The sequence below is a fragment of the Perca flavescens genome, chromosome 4 (assembly GCF_004354835.1).
Source record: "Perca flavescens isolate YP-PL-M2 chromosome 4, PFLA_1.0, whole genome shotgun sequence".
NCBI lineage: Eukaryota > Metazoa > Chordata > Actinopteri > Perciformes > Percidae > Perca > Perca flavescens.
In genome coordinates, this window is record NC_041334.1 from 21,882,518 (window position 1) to 21,897,107 (window position 14,590).

Below are 14,590 nucleotides of genomic sequence, written 5' to 3' on the forward strand. Positions count from 1 at the left end.
ACTTCAATAGCATTTCATTGTTTGAATGGTTTTAGAAACAGTGGTGGAGAAGAGATTAGGGTTTTCTAACCTGGTGACCAGAAAGGCAGCATTTCAACAGAATGACTAGAATGGTATCTATACATTTCAGCATGATTTATTACCTTGGTTCAACCAATTAGCTCCTGAGCAGTTCTCAGGACATATACTGTGTTGGTGAAATGGCATCACATGGAACCCTGAGTGAGCAGTGACCCTAACTTCACCTCGCCCTCTCACAGCTTTTATGACCTCCTCCCTGAAACCCCCCTCTGCCCCCGTCCCGTCCCTTTTACACCTCTTAACCTCTGGTATTCATCCCATTTTCATCTTTCCAACTAAACCTGCCACCTGCCCTAGTGCCCTCCTCTCCAATTGCTGCTCTGGGGCACGTTGTCATGTGGCTCAGCTAAATTAGCTGTGTATTACTGTGCTGATGGTTATTGTTGCTCAAATTAAATTATTTAAACCACTAGGTCTGCTGAAAGTATGTTATATATTTGGTCTGCAATATATGCTCATGATGACCTAGAAACGGGAAGAGGGACCAGTCAGGAGCTGAAGAAAATATCTGCAACTATTTGTATATGATCAATTAATCATTAAAGTAATTATTAAAGCAAAGGTTTTTCCAATCCCAGCTTCTGAATTGCTGCTTTTCTCTGTCCTATCTGATAATAAACTGATTTTATTTTTGGGTTGTGGATTGTTAGGACAAAACAAGCAACTGTGATCCAGATTTTTCATTATTTTACAGTGAATCGATTAATCGAGAAAATAATTGGGGATGAATCAATAATTTAAAAAAATAGTTATTTGCAGCTGTAATCTAGTTAAGAAAGAGAAGACAGCAAAATAATGGCCAGATAAATCCCCTTTAATGATTACACATTTATGGAAAATGAATTTTCTCATTACTAAAATGTTTTAAAAAAACAATAGTAGCAGGGGAATATCTACATAAAGTGCTATCTGAGTTCTTGTCATTAGGGACAAAGGTGGTCTGTTTTTAACATGGAGATCTGACTGTCCATCTGGCCTGTCAATCTCTCAGACACTGGAGGTTTAGACCTTGGCTGAGCCCAGACTGTTGTAGCTGACAGTCCCCATGCAGTTGCTTTCCCTCCCCTCCGTCGGTCTCCCAGGCCTCGTCCTTTCCAGACTCCTTCACCGGCTCTGCCTTGTGAGGGAGGTGCAGAGGAGTCGTACAGTACCAGGTACTGCGAGTGATATAATGGTCAGTGTAATTGGAGCCGTTACTGTTTGGGTTGTAGAGAGGTTATCCAGTGACATTTTAATCGTCTTTCTGCCTTCTTTGCCATGGCATTAGTATTAATCTGCAGGATTAAAACCCAGCCAGTCAGACACTGGACTTGCTGACTTGTTGTAGAGCAGAGGGAGTGTGCTAACAGCAAGAATGGCGGCTCACACTTCCCTGCGTACAGGCAGGGATGTGCTTATCACTACATAACTGAGGTTTTCAGTCTGGATACATCAGCCCTCTGATGAGCGGATGGTTAGTTAACACACCCAACTGTCTCAGATGGAACAGAGTTGCTTTTCATCAACAAGAAACCACAGCTTTTCACTCGTCTTTTTCATTACTCTGCCATCGATATCTTTTGTTCCTGAAATAATTTGTTTAAAGTGATTGTATAGGATATCTCAAGCGTCAATTTAGATGATTCTATTTATATTTTTCTTGTGCATGTCCCCAACTTTATACATGTGCAATACTAAATCTCTTGTTTCATTTTTTGCAAAAGAAAAAATGAATTCCCTTGGTCGGAATTCTGCATTTGCAGAGAAAATGATATTTGTAGTTTCAACACACCTAAAATAGCCGTATATTTCATTATCATGAAATACATCTTTTTATTTGAAATCTCTCCTTACATTCTAAGATGTTTCATACAAATTATGTAAGCAAATGGAGTATTTTACTTTTTGAAAGCAATTCCTTGTTCCTCTTTGACCATAAATAAACTGGCACTGATGTCCAAGATATGACTTATTGAACCAAAGCTATATTGTTTATATATTATAAAGCTATAATTATCTACATTGTAGATAAGAGGTGTACATGTTGACATTACTCATCTTTATCTGTTTTTTACAACCTTTAATGATAGAATATCTGAAAACATTGTAAACTATGTAAATTATAAATATGTCACAAATTATAAATCCAAATAAATGTAAGTTATATATCATTTAATTACACAGAGAAGCATCACCGGCACAGAGTCAGATGAGTGTCAGTGCAATGCAAAGGGATTAAGCTTGCACGGCAAAGATTGCGTTGGCACTGCTGCACAGCAGAGCTCAAGTTCTGTTAAGGCACGCAAACACGTATAAAAGTCAGTAAACAGCCACACAAATGTTCTGCAACATTGCTTCATGATGAAAAAATAAAAAATAAATAAATTTCTTTTTAATTTTGGACCAACAGTGAAACTAACTGGAATGCGGTGATAATTTCTCTATTTTAAGTGTGGGAAGTATTCTTGCACACACTTACCTGGAAACCATTTTAGTCGCCCTGACAAAGACTTTCTCACAGCTTTCCCTTAATTCAATTCAAGAGCAAAGAGACGATCTGAATCCCCATTGTGTATTCCAGTAGTGTTGCAGCTAAAACTACCATGGTCAGAGCTCTTTCTTGAATCAATGGATACGCTTGAATAGAGGATGCAGAAGGGAAGAAATCAAATACCTAATATTTACATGACTAAATATTTCATTTTGGCTTTAAGCTTTAAGAGAAAAATAAAATCCTTCTACTCACTTACAGTGAGATGTTTTGAACCTAGAATCGACCAAAACTAAATTGGTAATTGACTTTTGAATCTAATTTCTTCATGAATTCGCAGAAGCCTTTTCTTCTTTTAATCATGATGTTCCTGAAAGTTACGTGAATACTTTTCATGTAAGAATTCATTTTACCCTTCAGGTGCACAAAATTAAATTCCATGAACATAGGTCAGCTCCAGTCTGTCTTTGCTCTTCCTCTGTCTTTCTCGTTAACCTTCATCTCCTCCGGCCTCCTGTTAACTGCAGCTGCTCCCACATTACAACTGTGCTAAATGTGAATAGAAGCATAAAGGGATTGTGTGTGCGTTTGTGTGTGCGTTTATGTGTGCATGTGTGTGTGTGTGTGTGTGTGTGTGTGTGTGTGTGTGTGTGTGTGCCTTTATTGGTTTTCAGAAAAAGCCTTGTGTCTTCCCTCAGATCATGTATTCTGATGTTTAATTCCATAATTCTAACAGTACAGCAAGGGGGGCTCAGGCAACTATCTTCTGAATTTGGCGCTATGCGCGTCTATACATACACCAGTCAGAGAGTAGTTTCATTTCCTAAGATAACTTTGCCTCACAACCATACCAAACATGCTCATAATGTATAATCTGCGGTGAAATCTGTTTTGTGTCTTTTAGTCTAGGGTTTCCATGTCTGTCAAAATGACTTATGAGCCCTTTGTACTGTGAGGTCATCCTCTGAGAGAGAGAGAGAGAGAGAGAGAGAGAGAGAGAGAGAGAGAGAGAGAGAGAGAGAGAGAGAGAGTGATTTGGACACCACTGTCAACATACTGTAAGAAATGCAGGCGGGCATGTCCATGTTGTTATGGTTGCCATGTTTGGACCTGAATTGGAATTCATTTCTTGCCGTGCAGTAGTGCAGTAATCTTTCTTTTTGTTTGCTTGCACCAGCGAGATGATCTTTTCAGGGAATTGACTTCAATCGGAAACAGGTTTTTTTCTATGACGCAGAAAGTAGAAATGAAACATGTCATCAAAGGATTATAGAGAGTTTAGTGTGTCTTAATAGTTTGAATTCATGTTTGTAAAATGTATGATTGCATTGAGTGAAGTGAATTAAAGACAAAATAATACATGTACAGTATGTCTTCACTGCATAACATTCTCCATCTTATCAAGTCTAAATTTCAGACCTTGAAGTCTTCAAACTCTTGAACTGAATGCATCAGAAATAGGTAAAATACTCTTGTAAATCGCTAATTACACATTAATGCAATAATAACTTAATAATACAATAGTATAATACTCATACAGACCATGTTTCTCAATTGAGCACTTCTATTTTTGATACTTTAAGTACAAGTTTCTACTTCTACTTAAGTGAAAGACCTAAATACTTCTTCCACTTCAAAATCACAAATTTGCATCAGAGCGCTTCACAACCCTATATCCTGAGATTGACACAGTTAACGTACAGAAAAGCTAAATAAAGTTGGCATGAAAAAAAACTGAGAAAAACCTCAGAAAAGGCAAACAGGGGTGGCAGACATGCATGCAGTAGATGTATATAATGAGTAGACAGAATTAGCTGTAGTAAAATAACAAACATACAAGAGTGTTCTGTATAATTTACCCTAACTGGTTCCACTGGGGTCCCTAGATCTTGTGTAGCATTACTTCTTTCACACACAGCTCGCTTTATGAATGGTTAACAAATGCAAATGTTCTTCTGCCTTTAAGCTGTATGTGTCAAACTGTGTGGACCTGATGAGATATTTTCCACCTTTAGGAGCAGCAGCTCGTCCTCCTCAGACCTCATCAAGTCTCAATCCCAAAGACAATTAGGGCAATCCAATAAGATTTACTGTAATGCCGAACTTATGCCAAGCCCTGCAGCTCTCTTTGTGTGTCCATATACTCTCATGGCTTAGTTCAGCTACATAAACAATATATCCTTAAAACTGGACACATCAGAGACAGAATAAATTGATAAATTAAGCTAAGATTTAGCGCGGGGAAATGGGAGCTTGAGCTGTAGGTAGGGATGAGGTTTCAGGGATATTCTGGGCAGACACCAATAATTTTCCCCCAGCTGTTACAAAAGTGACCACAGGGCTTTATATAAATCAAGAGACTGTCGTACAATTTATGCAGTGAGAGTTGAATAGAGAGCTCAAGGCATCCCTGTGAACACCCTCACCAAACTACAGGGATCAGATTACTAAAACTAGTATTCTCTCACTTCCAACTAAGGATGTTACCCGTGCGTGCCATGCCAGTTGCTGTGCCCTTGAGTGAGACAGCGCCCCACTAAGCACATGTCGATCTGGGGATTACATTCAGGGGTTTAAGAGGGAAAAAGAGGACGTAATCTGAAACTGTTGTACCTTGTTGCTGTGCACTTTCCTTAATGCCACATTATCATGCAGCATGCGTTGGTACTGTATGACTGTTGCCCAAGGAAGTTCAGCTGATGAAACTATTTTTGTCTCACGAGATAACTATTGCCCCGTGTTTTATTTCTTGACAATTTCTTCTTTTTTTTAGCGCCACAACAGATTTCGATTTAACCTGCTGTTATAAGATTTATAGGTAGTTGAAGTTATTAGAGGAATAGTTCAACATTTGGGAAGTAATCTACAGCCAGCAGCCGGCTAACTTAGCTTAACATAAAGACTAGAAACAGGGGGAAACAGCGAGCCAGGCTCTGTCCAGAGGCATACAAGTCTGTCTACCAGCACCTCCAAAGCTCAAAAAGTGACAGGTTGTATCTTGTTTGTTTAGGGGTAGTGCCCTCTTGTCATTTTTGGTTGTAGCTTCATATTTACTGTACAGACGTGAGAGTGGTATCAAACTTGAGACAAACGTCTGGCAGGGCAAGAAACACAATAGTCAGAGATTGATTGAAGTTGTCTTCTTCCCACTCTTCTACTCATCTGTCCCTGATGGCAATTGAAACTACTTTTGACCAAATAATTATTCCTGATTAAAAGTGTTCGCAGTGTATTCTGTGGGCACCTTTTCTGGAAAGACAGGTTGTTGATGTTTTTAAATGTCATTTTTGTAATACTGAGCCCCCCAAATGAAAGTCAATTGAATGTCTTAAAACCTGGGCAAGTAAAACCAAAACTATCTACATGACTAGCTACCTTCAGAGGTTTTTAAGAAAATATGTGAGTAGTAGTAGTAGTAGTGATGCTCACTCTTAACAAACCAAGTTTAAGATATCTATCTGGTTAATCTCGACCTGCGTACCAACAATCGCCAGCCCTGGTTTGGTCCCAGATTTACTGCATCAGGGTTCAATAAACAAATAGTGTTGATTAGCTCCATGTTCAAGTGAAAAAGCTCCATCACGCTCCAGTTAGCACAATATTGACACATTGTTCTTCAAGCAGGTCAAACGCTCTGCTCTTCGAATAGACATTGATATGTTTGCGATGTGATGTGTTGTGTTGTGGTGTGTTTCTCAGTGATTATCTGCCATGCCAGCATGAAAATAGCTGGGGCTTATCCTGGTATTACCATGCTATTATATGGCACTAATTAAAAAATAAAGCATGTCTACTCTTGCCCAGCTGCTATTAGACCCTGTTTAGCCTACAGGTTTGCTTTGAAACGCTCCTTTATTACACCGCCTCAAAGAAATATCATACAATAGCGAGTTGAAAAGGGCAATGCTTGAATGGAGTCTTAAAGGAGAGGCTGTACTTGGCCTTCAAGTATACATTCCTTCAGCTCAGTGCTTCCTCTGTGGTCCTGCTCCCCTGGCCCAACCCCCCTCCCACTCAAGACTCAGTTCCCACAAGGGACTCGGCCAAAGCAAACTCCTCAGAGGAAGTCTCCCTCTCTTACCAGTGAGAGAGGGAGAGGAAGAGAGAGAGAGGGATGTCCTATCATCTGGCTCAGTGGGACCTGCTCGGCAGTAGGATGTGTGAGGAGGGTGTTATGACTCCGTGGCCATGCTATGTCTATGATGTGGTGGTGAGTTAAGCCCGTGCGGCTGCTCTCCTGTGAGGTCAGTGTCAGATTTAGCCAGCAGGTCCCTTGTGGTGTCTGGGAGTGTCTGTTTTTCTGACTCTATTATGTCTAGCACTCTTAGCCTTCCTGGAGCTGTAAACCTCAGGGTAGAAATAGTACCAGACAGGCAGACATCCTTTTGTCTGGAAAACAACAGTCACGCCAGTAATTACAGAGTCAGATTACACCAGGGCAGCAGTTCTTAGAAAACCACCGGCCTTGAGTCAGGCAGGTGAGGGGTCGAGTCACCATTGCTGAGCAGGATTCAGTCCACAGGAGGTCTGGGTTAAAATAATTGACCTACAGTAGCATAAACAAACGGTGTGTGTGTGTGTGTGTGTGTGTGTGTGTGTGTGTGTGCATCCGTGCGTGCCTGCATGCGTGTGTGTGTGAGAACGGGGGGTGTGTGTAATGTGGTTACTGGATAGACAGGTAGAGACATTTGTGAGTCAGGGAGACGTGAGGGGAGTGTCCAGACAAACATGTAATGAAGCAGAAACCAGTATGAAGTAACAGTATGAAAAGGCAGAGTAGACATGAGAAGGTGGCATAATACATTTTTATTTTAAGCAGTATATAAACATTGAAGAAATAGTTTATACCACTATAATGTAGTTAGCTGATCTCTCATGAAGACATAATTTAATGTAATATTATTACAACTGTGTTTACTATTTTATTTATTTATTGTCATTCATTATCTGTTTATACTTCAGCCTTCACTTATGGGTGACCACAGAAGGAGTTATAGTTGCTTACAACCACAGTGTATTATAAACTATTCATCACATCTTAATGTACTGCCTATAAATGCTAAATAGGGGGGTTAAAGTAAATAGTGAAAAACATTGATCACAATTTCCCAGAGCTCAAGGCGATGTCTTAAAATTGCTTGTTTTATCTGTTCAACTGTCAAAAACCCAAAGATATTAATTTTACAATAATATAAATCTGAGACTAACACTTTACATTATCACATGTTCACATTATCAAAGCTTGACCCAGATAATAGATATTATTTATTCTTGGTAAATTACCCAAACGATTAATTCAAATGATTATTAAAACTCTTGCAGATTTGTAGACTCAACCCAACAACTCTTTGTTGCAGCACTACCTACTTCAGGTATACAGTGCCAGATCTGACTAACACTTCCACTCTTGAGCACACTCTACCAGACATACACTCCTACACACACACACATATCCTCCCACACACACATATGCAAGTCCAAGCCCGCACCCACCCACCTCCCCACGCGTCCCGCCACCCACTCATAGCTGCGTGTGCACACACACACACACACACACACACACACACACACACACACACACACACACACACACACACTCACGCAGTGGCTGGCTTCATGTAGAAAAGCTGTGAGACGTGATTCATTACCAGCCAAGCTTCTTGCTTAATACTAAATGAGGTTTGTCATTAATTTCCATCTTGAGGTGATTACAGTGGAGCAGCAATTAAGGTTTCACAACTACACGCAACCCAGGAGTGTTTTCCATTGAGGATTTTGAATGTAGACAGAGTAATCATTTGTCTTGAATCGTGCACGCAGACAAGGAGATGGGGGTGTTTGCCATTCCTGGAGGCAGAATGTCATAGTAGTGAGTAAGAGAGTAGCAGGCAGGTCTGTGCTGGCCTCTGTGCCTACCTAGGTAAACACATCCTCTGTCTGACAAGTGCAGACCTGAGGGCTGCAGAGGTTAGCTATCTCGACACATGGTCTTACAGCTTGCCACACACACACACACACACAGACATACAATATATAAATCAGGGCTTCTCGAGATTCTGTATTTTGTGGCACTTAACAAGGCAGATGCTTCCCACCCCAGGTTTTCTAAGTGCAGTTTCCCTCAAACATTTCATGCCTCCATAGCCCTCCCTGAACTCTCTCCGAACACTTCAACTCAATCGTCTGTCAGATCTGAGTGCAATTACTTTAATTTGTCTCCCTCTCTGTCTCTCTCTGTTTCTATATTGCAATATTTCTGTGGTTCAGGCAGTTGATCTGCTCCACCTGATGGCGCCTCCACTGCCTGGCAGGGAGCAATGTAGCCCTACTGGCTGCCAGCCAGACCAGCTTGAGTGTCTGCTCAGCTTAAAGCCCTGCTCACACACACACACACACACACACACACACACACACACACACACACACACACACACACACACACACACATACACACACACACAAACATGCAGACATGCCAAGCTCAGAGACTGAACGCTTACACAGACACATCTTCTATCCCCCTTGTCTCTCTGTGACTTCTTTTCTGTTTGTCTATTTTTTTTTTCTTTCTGTGACTCTGTGACTGTAAAGCTGTAAAAAGTCACACCATGTTCAGACAAATTTGTGTGTTGCTTATGATTAATGCCATTTACAGTCAGACTAGCATTTTTTTAGAATTTGTAGGCTCCTGAAATATCCACTGAACACTCCATGATGGAAAATCTGTACTTTATCTCTGTGAGGATCTCGATGATTAACTGTCTATTCTCTCTCCTTTCCTCAGTCTCCGAGCCCGGTCCCAGCCAAGAGGTCTAAATTCGACGAATTACAATCTCCATCAGCTGACAAAGACAGGAAACCCGACTGGCTACAGTCGCTGTCAAACTCTGCACACAAGGTTTGTCCGCTGTCTGTGCATGTTGCCAGTGTGAAACCGGATTTGCTGTTAAGATCAAAAGTCAAAAGGGAGTTAAAACCATTGTTCTTTTAAATCATCACATTATCACCTATGACCTCTCATCATTCAGCCTTGTTAAATGAAGCGGGGCCTTTGAGTTTGTTCGTCACGGCTGATTTAATATTCTAGTGGTATTTTACTGTGAGTTTTCCCAAGTTTATTGTTTTGTTTGTTGTTCCAGGATCTGAAAAAAGTCCAACTGAAACAGAGGCCCTCTGCTTTCCGCCCCTGGTCTCCTAAAGCAGAAGAAAAAGAGAAATCAGCTACTCAGAATGAGGTGGAGAGGTGAGTCATCTGATGAAAGCTATGATAGTTTTGGTTTTAAAGAGACAATATTTGTGAAATCGTCCATTATAACCAATGAATTGCTTTAAATGGACCTGTATTGCCTCCACAGATCCTACTCAAAAAGTAACAAGACTTTGGCAGCTCCCAATCTCACAGCAGCTCCCCTGGCCCCTCCAGTCCATCCCAGGGACAGCCACACTCCTGGCAGGGGACCCGCAGCCATTTCCAGGCTGCCGCAGGAGCTGCATAATGGAGACGCACAACCTGCAGCAAAAATGCCCCCCCCCTGTACAGCGGAAGACATGGACACAGATGGAGAGATTGATGTGGGCGACTGTGATGATCGTGAGTACCACCCATCACCTAGAGATTGTAATAATCCAGAGAAACACTACAAGAGTCAGTTAATATTAGACACAGGTTTCACAGTTACAACTTGTATTACACAGTAAGCCCCACTGGACATGAGCCGCAGCAGAGCTGGGTCAGGGTGATTCCTGTACAACTGCACCACCTGGTGTTTATTGGAAGAAATACAAGAAAAAGTGCAGATTTTTAACTTTATTGCTTTGTAATCTTTTGCAACAGGAGCTGTAGAGAGGAAGCTTTAGTTTTAGTTTCATGCTTAGTTTTTTTTGCTGAAACATGCAGCTGTGAAAAAATTTCTGTATGGATGCTTTATCACAGTGAGGTACTTCCGCAGTTGCCAGTTGTGGAAAGATTATAGAATAACTCAACTAACTCAACTAAGATATAAATTACGATTAAAATAAATAAATAAATAGTTATATCCACATATTGTGTCAGGTGTAAAACCTGAACACCACATATTGCAATTAAAGGCTCTGACACACCAACCCGACGGCCGACCATCGGCAGAAAAGGCAGTCGGAAAAGGCAGTCTCTCAAAAAAGTGCCTCGGAACACACAAAGTGACCCCGACTTGAGCATACGTTCTGCGCGTGTGCGAGACGTAATACGTCTCGATAACAGCAGGCGGCGCTATCTGTATTTTTGGCCAAAACATTTTAACCGGAAATGACGGAACATCTCTCTAGACCTAGTAAACACAGAGCACGCTGTCGTCAGTCATTGTTTTCATCACAGAGTGTTGATAGTAGTCAAGAAGGATCGTTGTTGTCATTACTCGCTGAACAGAAGAAAATACGATGGCTAGCAATAAGAAGATACTGGCGTTGTCAGCTTTCGGGCTTCTTCTTGCGGAAGAAGCACTGATTCGCTAGTCAAGGGCTAGCCCTCCACCAATCAGATTGGTCATTGAGTCCGACTGCCCACTGGCTGATTCAACAAGTCAAATCGGCCAAAATGGATAACGATGGCTCCTCCGACTGACGACGGCACGGAACACACCGAAGAGACTCGAGTCACCGACCTCACCAGACTGACAGACAATAATCGGGTTGGTGTGTCAGAGCCTTAAGAGAGTATGAAAAATAGCTAACAAGCGAGCAGAGGTTGAAACAGTAAACACAATAGTATTCACGCAATGGCTGTCCTAATAATGTTAAAACTCTCTCTCCGTCAGGTCCAGTGCCAGCTTCCTCGCTTGCTTCTCCTCCGTCCGCCCTCACCAGTGTGTCTCAGACTCTGACCCCTCAGAGTGTTGCTGTACCAAAGGAGGGACCCAGCTGGCTGTCGGGGACTGTTGGCCCAGAGGTGGACACCCTGAGACAGATGCTGTACGGAGGCACGGACACCAAAGAGGCCCGGGAAAAACTCCTGCAGGAGATTATCAAGATGAGAGTCAAGCAGGAGGAGAAGCTGGCTGCTGCTGTGCAAGCTAAACGCAGTCTTCAGCAGGTATTCACATCCTGTTCCTGTGAAATACTATGTGATAGGAATGACAGTAACTTCTAAAAAAGAAAAAAAAATTTTGAAACATGACATGATTTTGATGTTTTTTTGTGTGTTTTTTTTTTTACAGGAATTGGAGTTTGTAAGGGTGGCAAAGAAAGGCCGTCTTCGTGAGGCCATCGAAGCCAAGCGCAACCTGCGGAAGGAGATCGAACGCCTTCGCGTGGATTGGGAGAGGAAGATGAGGGATGCGGAGGAGTCTTGTGGGCGGCTGAAGAGAGAGTTGGAGAGGGAGAGACAGCTGCGAGTTTGTGACAAAGGCTGTGAGGCTGAACGTCTCCGGGTCAAGTACTCCACTCAGGTAAGATTGTCCGCAACATACCCGTCCTCACCACAACCACCAGTATATATACTTTGTTTATTTGTTATTTTTTTCAATCCTGTCTTTGTATTTGTGTTTCATTTATACTGACTGCTGTCTGTTTTGGGTTGTGTTTTGCAGATCGAAGAGTTGCATGTGCAGCTACAGCAGGCAGAAGCTGATCGTGAGCAGCTGAGGCGGGAGCTTCAGCAGGAGAGAAAAGCTCGGCAGAGCCTGGAGAGTGTTGTTAAAGACCTGCAAACCCAGCTGGCCCTGCAGGTTGACAGCAGCCTTCCTGGAGACCCTAAGGACGCAAACACAGACGCACATAGACAGACCACGCAACACACCAATGGATCCTAAAGTTGCACGTTCAGACCTGGAGAAAGAGACTCAATATAAAAGGAGCATGGTTAAGGACTTTGTTGCACCTCCTGTTAGGGAAACAAAAACTGCAAAGTCAGTTTTGTAGAGGAAAAATCTGTCATATATAATATGATATGATATAAATCAGTTTTATTATGACAATATATGAATTTTATGAAATGAACTGGAAAGTAGCATGATGTCTGAGCATGTTGTAGAGCGTGAATTTAAGAAAGACTTTTTTCAGTGATGACCACATCTCTCCAGTGACGTCAGAGCTCTTGGTTAGACACCTGACGCTGTCCAAGGATCTTATTTTGGTATAAGCTATTCTAAGATGTGCAAATATAGCCACATAACACTACTTGAATATGAAGGGAAGAAACATGTTGAGTGGATGATAAAACTCTTGGTGCCACAAATTATTGGTACACTCAAAGGTGTCATTGCAGACCACTGGAAACAACAGACACCAGTTTACCACTATTTACTTTTAATATCGGCTTGCTTTTTATAACTGTGTAGAGGATGTACTTTCTGAGAAATATTGCTTGCGCAGCACCGTTATTCCACAGGCAAGAAACAAACATCCATATACAAACATGTACGCATGTATACCAGCTTGTCTACCTTTTGTATTTTATAAACCTGAAGTATTGGAGGTTACTGTACGTGGGCTGCCTTCAGGTCCACCACTGTTTAGTGCTTAGATATTTTATGAAAGTGTTACTTTTTAATATTATGTTGAAACTTTATTTGTTGTTTGAACATTGTTTTCCAGTAATGTTTTTGCAACCAGACCATGTGATAAATAGCAAATATTCTTGCCCACATTAGTGCAGATAAATCTACAAATGCCCTCCTAAAAGAAATCAAACTTCAATAGCTATCTGTTTTTGTTGAAATGCGGTACTTCTGATTTTCTATTGAGTATTGTAAAATAATTTATATTCTATAATAATAATAATAATAATAATAATTTGCTGCCTATCAACAGAAAGCATTCATTTTTAGTCACTGGTTTTAGGGCTCTTAAATCAACAAATGCTGTTTATATGAACAACATTTCTACATATATACAAAGTATGGATATATATTTTTTTACTTAAAGAAAAGGAATTGCACTTTTTAAAGAAAAGAACCTTGCATTGTGCATTGTACTCCCTGTTACATTTTTCAAAACACAAGTTAACATGAACTTTGAATTTAAACACACTTTCCCCCAGTATCCTCTGATGTAAATACAATATTGTAAATAAGATATTTGTCAGTATGTTTGCTTGCTCCAGACTTAAATTGATTATGAATATTATTTTTTGCTCTTACTTGAAACCAAAAAGACACTATATTTGGATTTGCAAAACTCCAATTTTGTTGTTGTATCCCTGAGTATCTTGCAATCACAGGGCATTTAGCAGAATGGATGAAACTGTTGGTTTAAATAAGGAGAATAAAAACCATCAATGGTTGTGAACCAATCAGTTTTTCTAGGTTTGACACACCAACGGAATATTATCATTTGTCCCTTGATTTTGTTTATTTGAGAAGATCTTTATTATTTGATGAATTATAGAGTATATTTTACACCACAGACCAAAAACTGAAAAATGGATTTGAAATCTCTGCACCTCCAGCTCCCTCTGATAAAGTAGAAGGGACACCTTCTATTGGTTTCATCCTTAGGTGCTCTCATATATTTTAGACAAGAAACACTTTTATGTCTTATCATTACTTATGATACCCTCGCTCAGTATTTGTTGGGTACAGTGTGATAGCAATATCCATTTTGTTAGCTGATGCTGTTGTAGTTTTGGTTTGGAAGTGGGGTTTCACTTGCCTCTTGTTTAAATGTTTTCTTTTCCTTCGGAAAACCTGTATAATACCCATTAAAATCTAAATCAATCCTACGCCATTCTGAGAAGTGTTTTTTTCTGTTGTAACCACAATGGAAACAGTGTTGGTGCATGTTTGTGAGTGTGGATTCATCTTTTTATTTGTATTTCTACGGAGGGCAATGTTGGCCAATGGGTCGACCACTTTGGTCTAGACGAAAATAGCTCAACAACTAGATGGATTGACATTAAATTTGTTACAGACATTCATGGTCCCCAGACAATGTATCCTAATAACTTTGGTGATCCCCTAACTTTTCATTTAGTGCCACCATCAGGTCAACATTTAAATTAGTCAAATACTAAATCATTAGCTGTACTTTGTGTTTAGTGCTTATTAGCAAATGGTAGCATGCTAA

The 14,590-nt window shown here is 40.7% G+C and overlaps 1 protein-coding gene across 1 annotated transcript in view; it reads left to right on the top strand.

Annotated features, from left to right (window-relative positions):
- skib (v-ski avian sarcoma viral oncogene homolog b) overlaps positions 1-14,246 on the top strand; it is a 35,059-nt gene extending 20,813 nt beyond the window's left edge. Inside the window, exons 2-7 of the mRNA XM_028575837.1 lie at positions 9,336-9,449; positions 9,691-9,794; positions 9,907-10,142; positions 11,344-11,618; positions 11,743-11,973; positions 12,115-14,246. Coding sequence (XP_028431638.1) covers positions 9,336-9,449; positions 9,691-9,794; positions 9,907-10,142; positions 11,344-11,618; positions 11,743-11,973; positions 12,115-12,336 — 1,182 coding nt within the window. The 3' untranslated portion in view covers positions 12,337-14,246. The remainder of the gene's footprint in view (positions 1-9,335; positions 9,450-9,690; positions 9,795-9,906; positions 10,143-11,343; positions 11,619-11,742; positions 11,974-12,114) is intronic.
- The last annotated feature ends 344 nt before the right edge of the window (positions 14,247-14,590 follow it).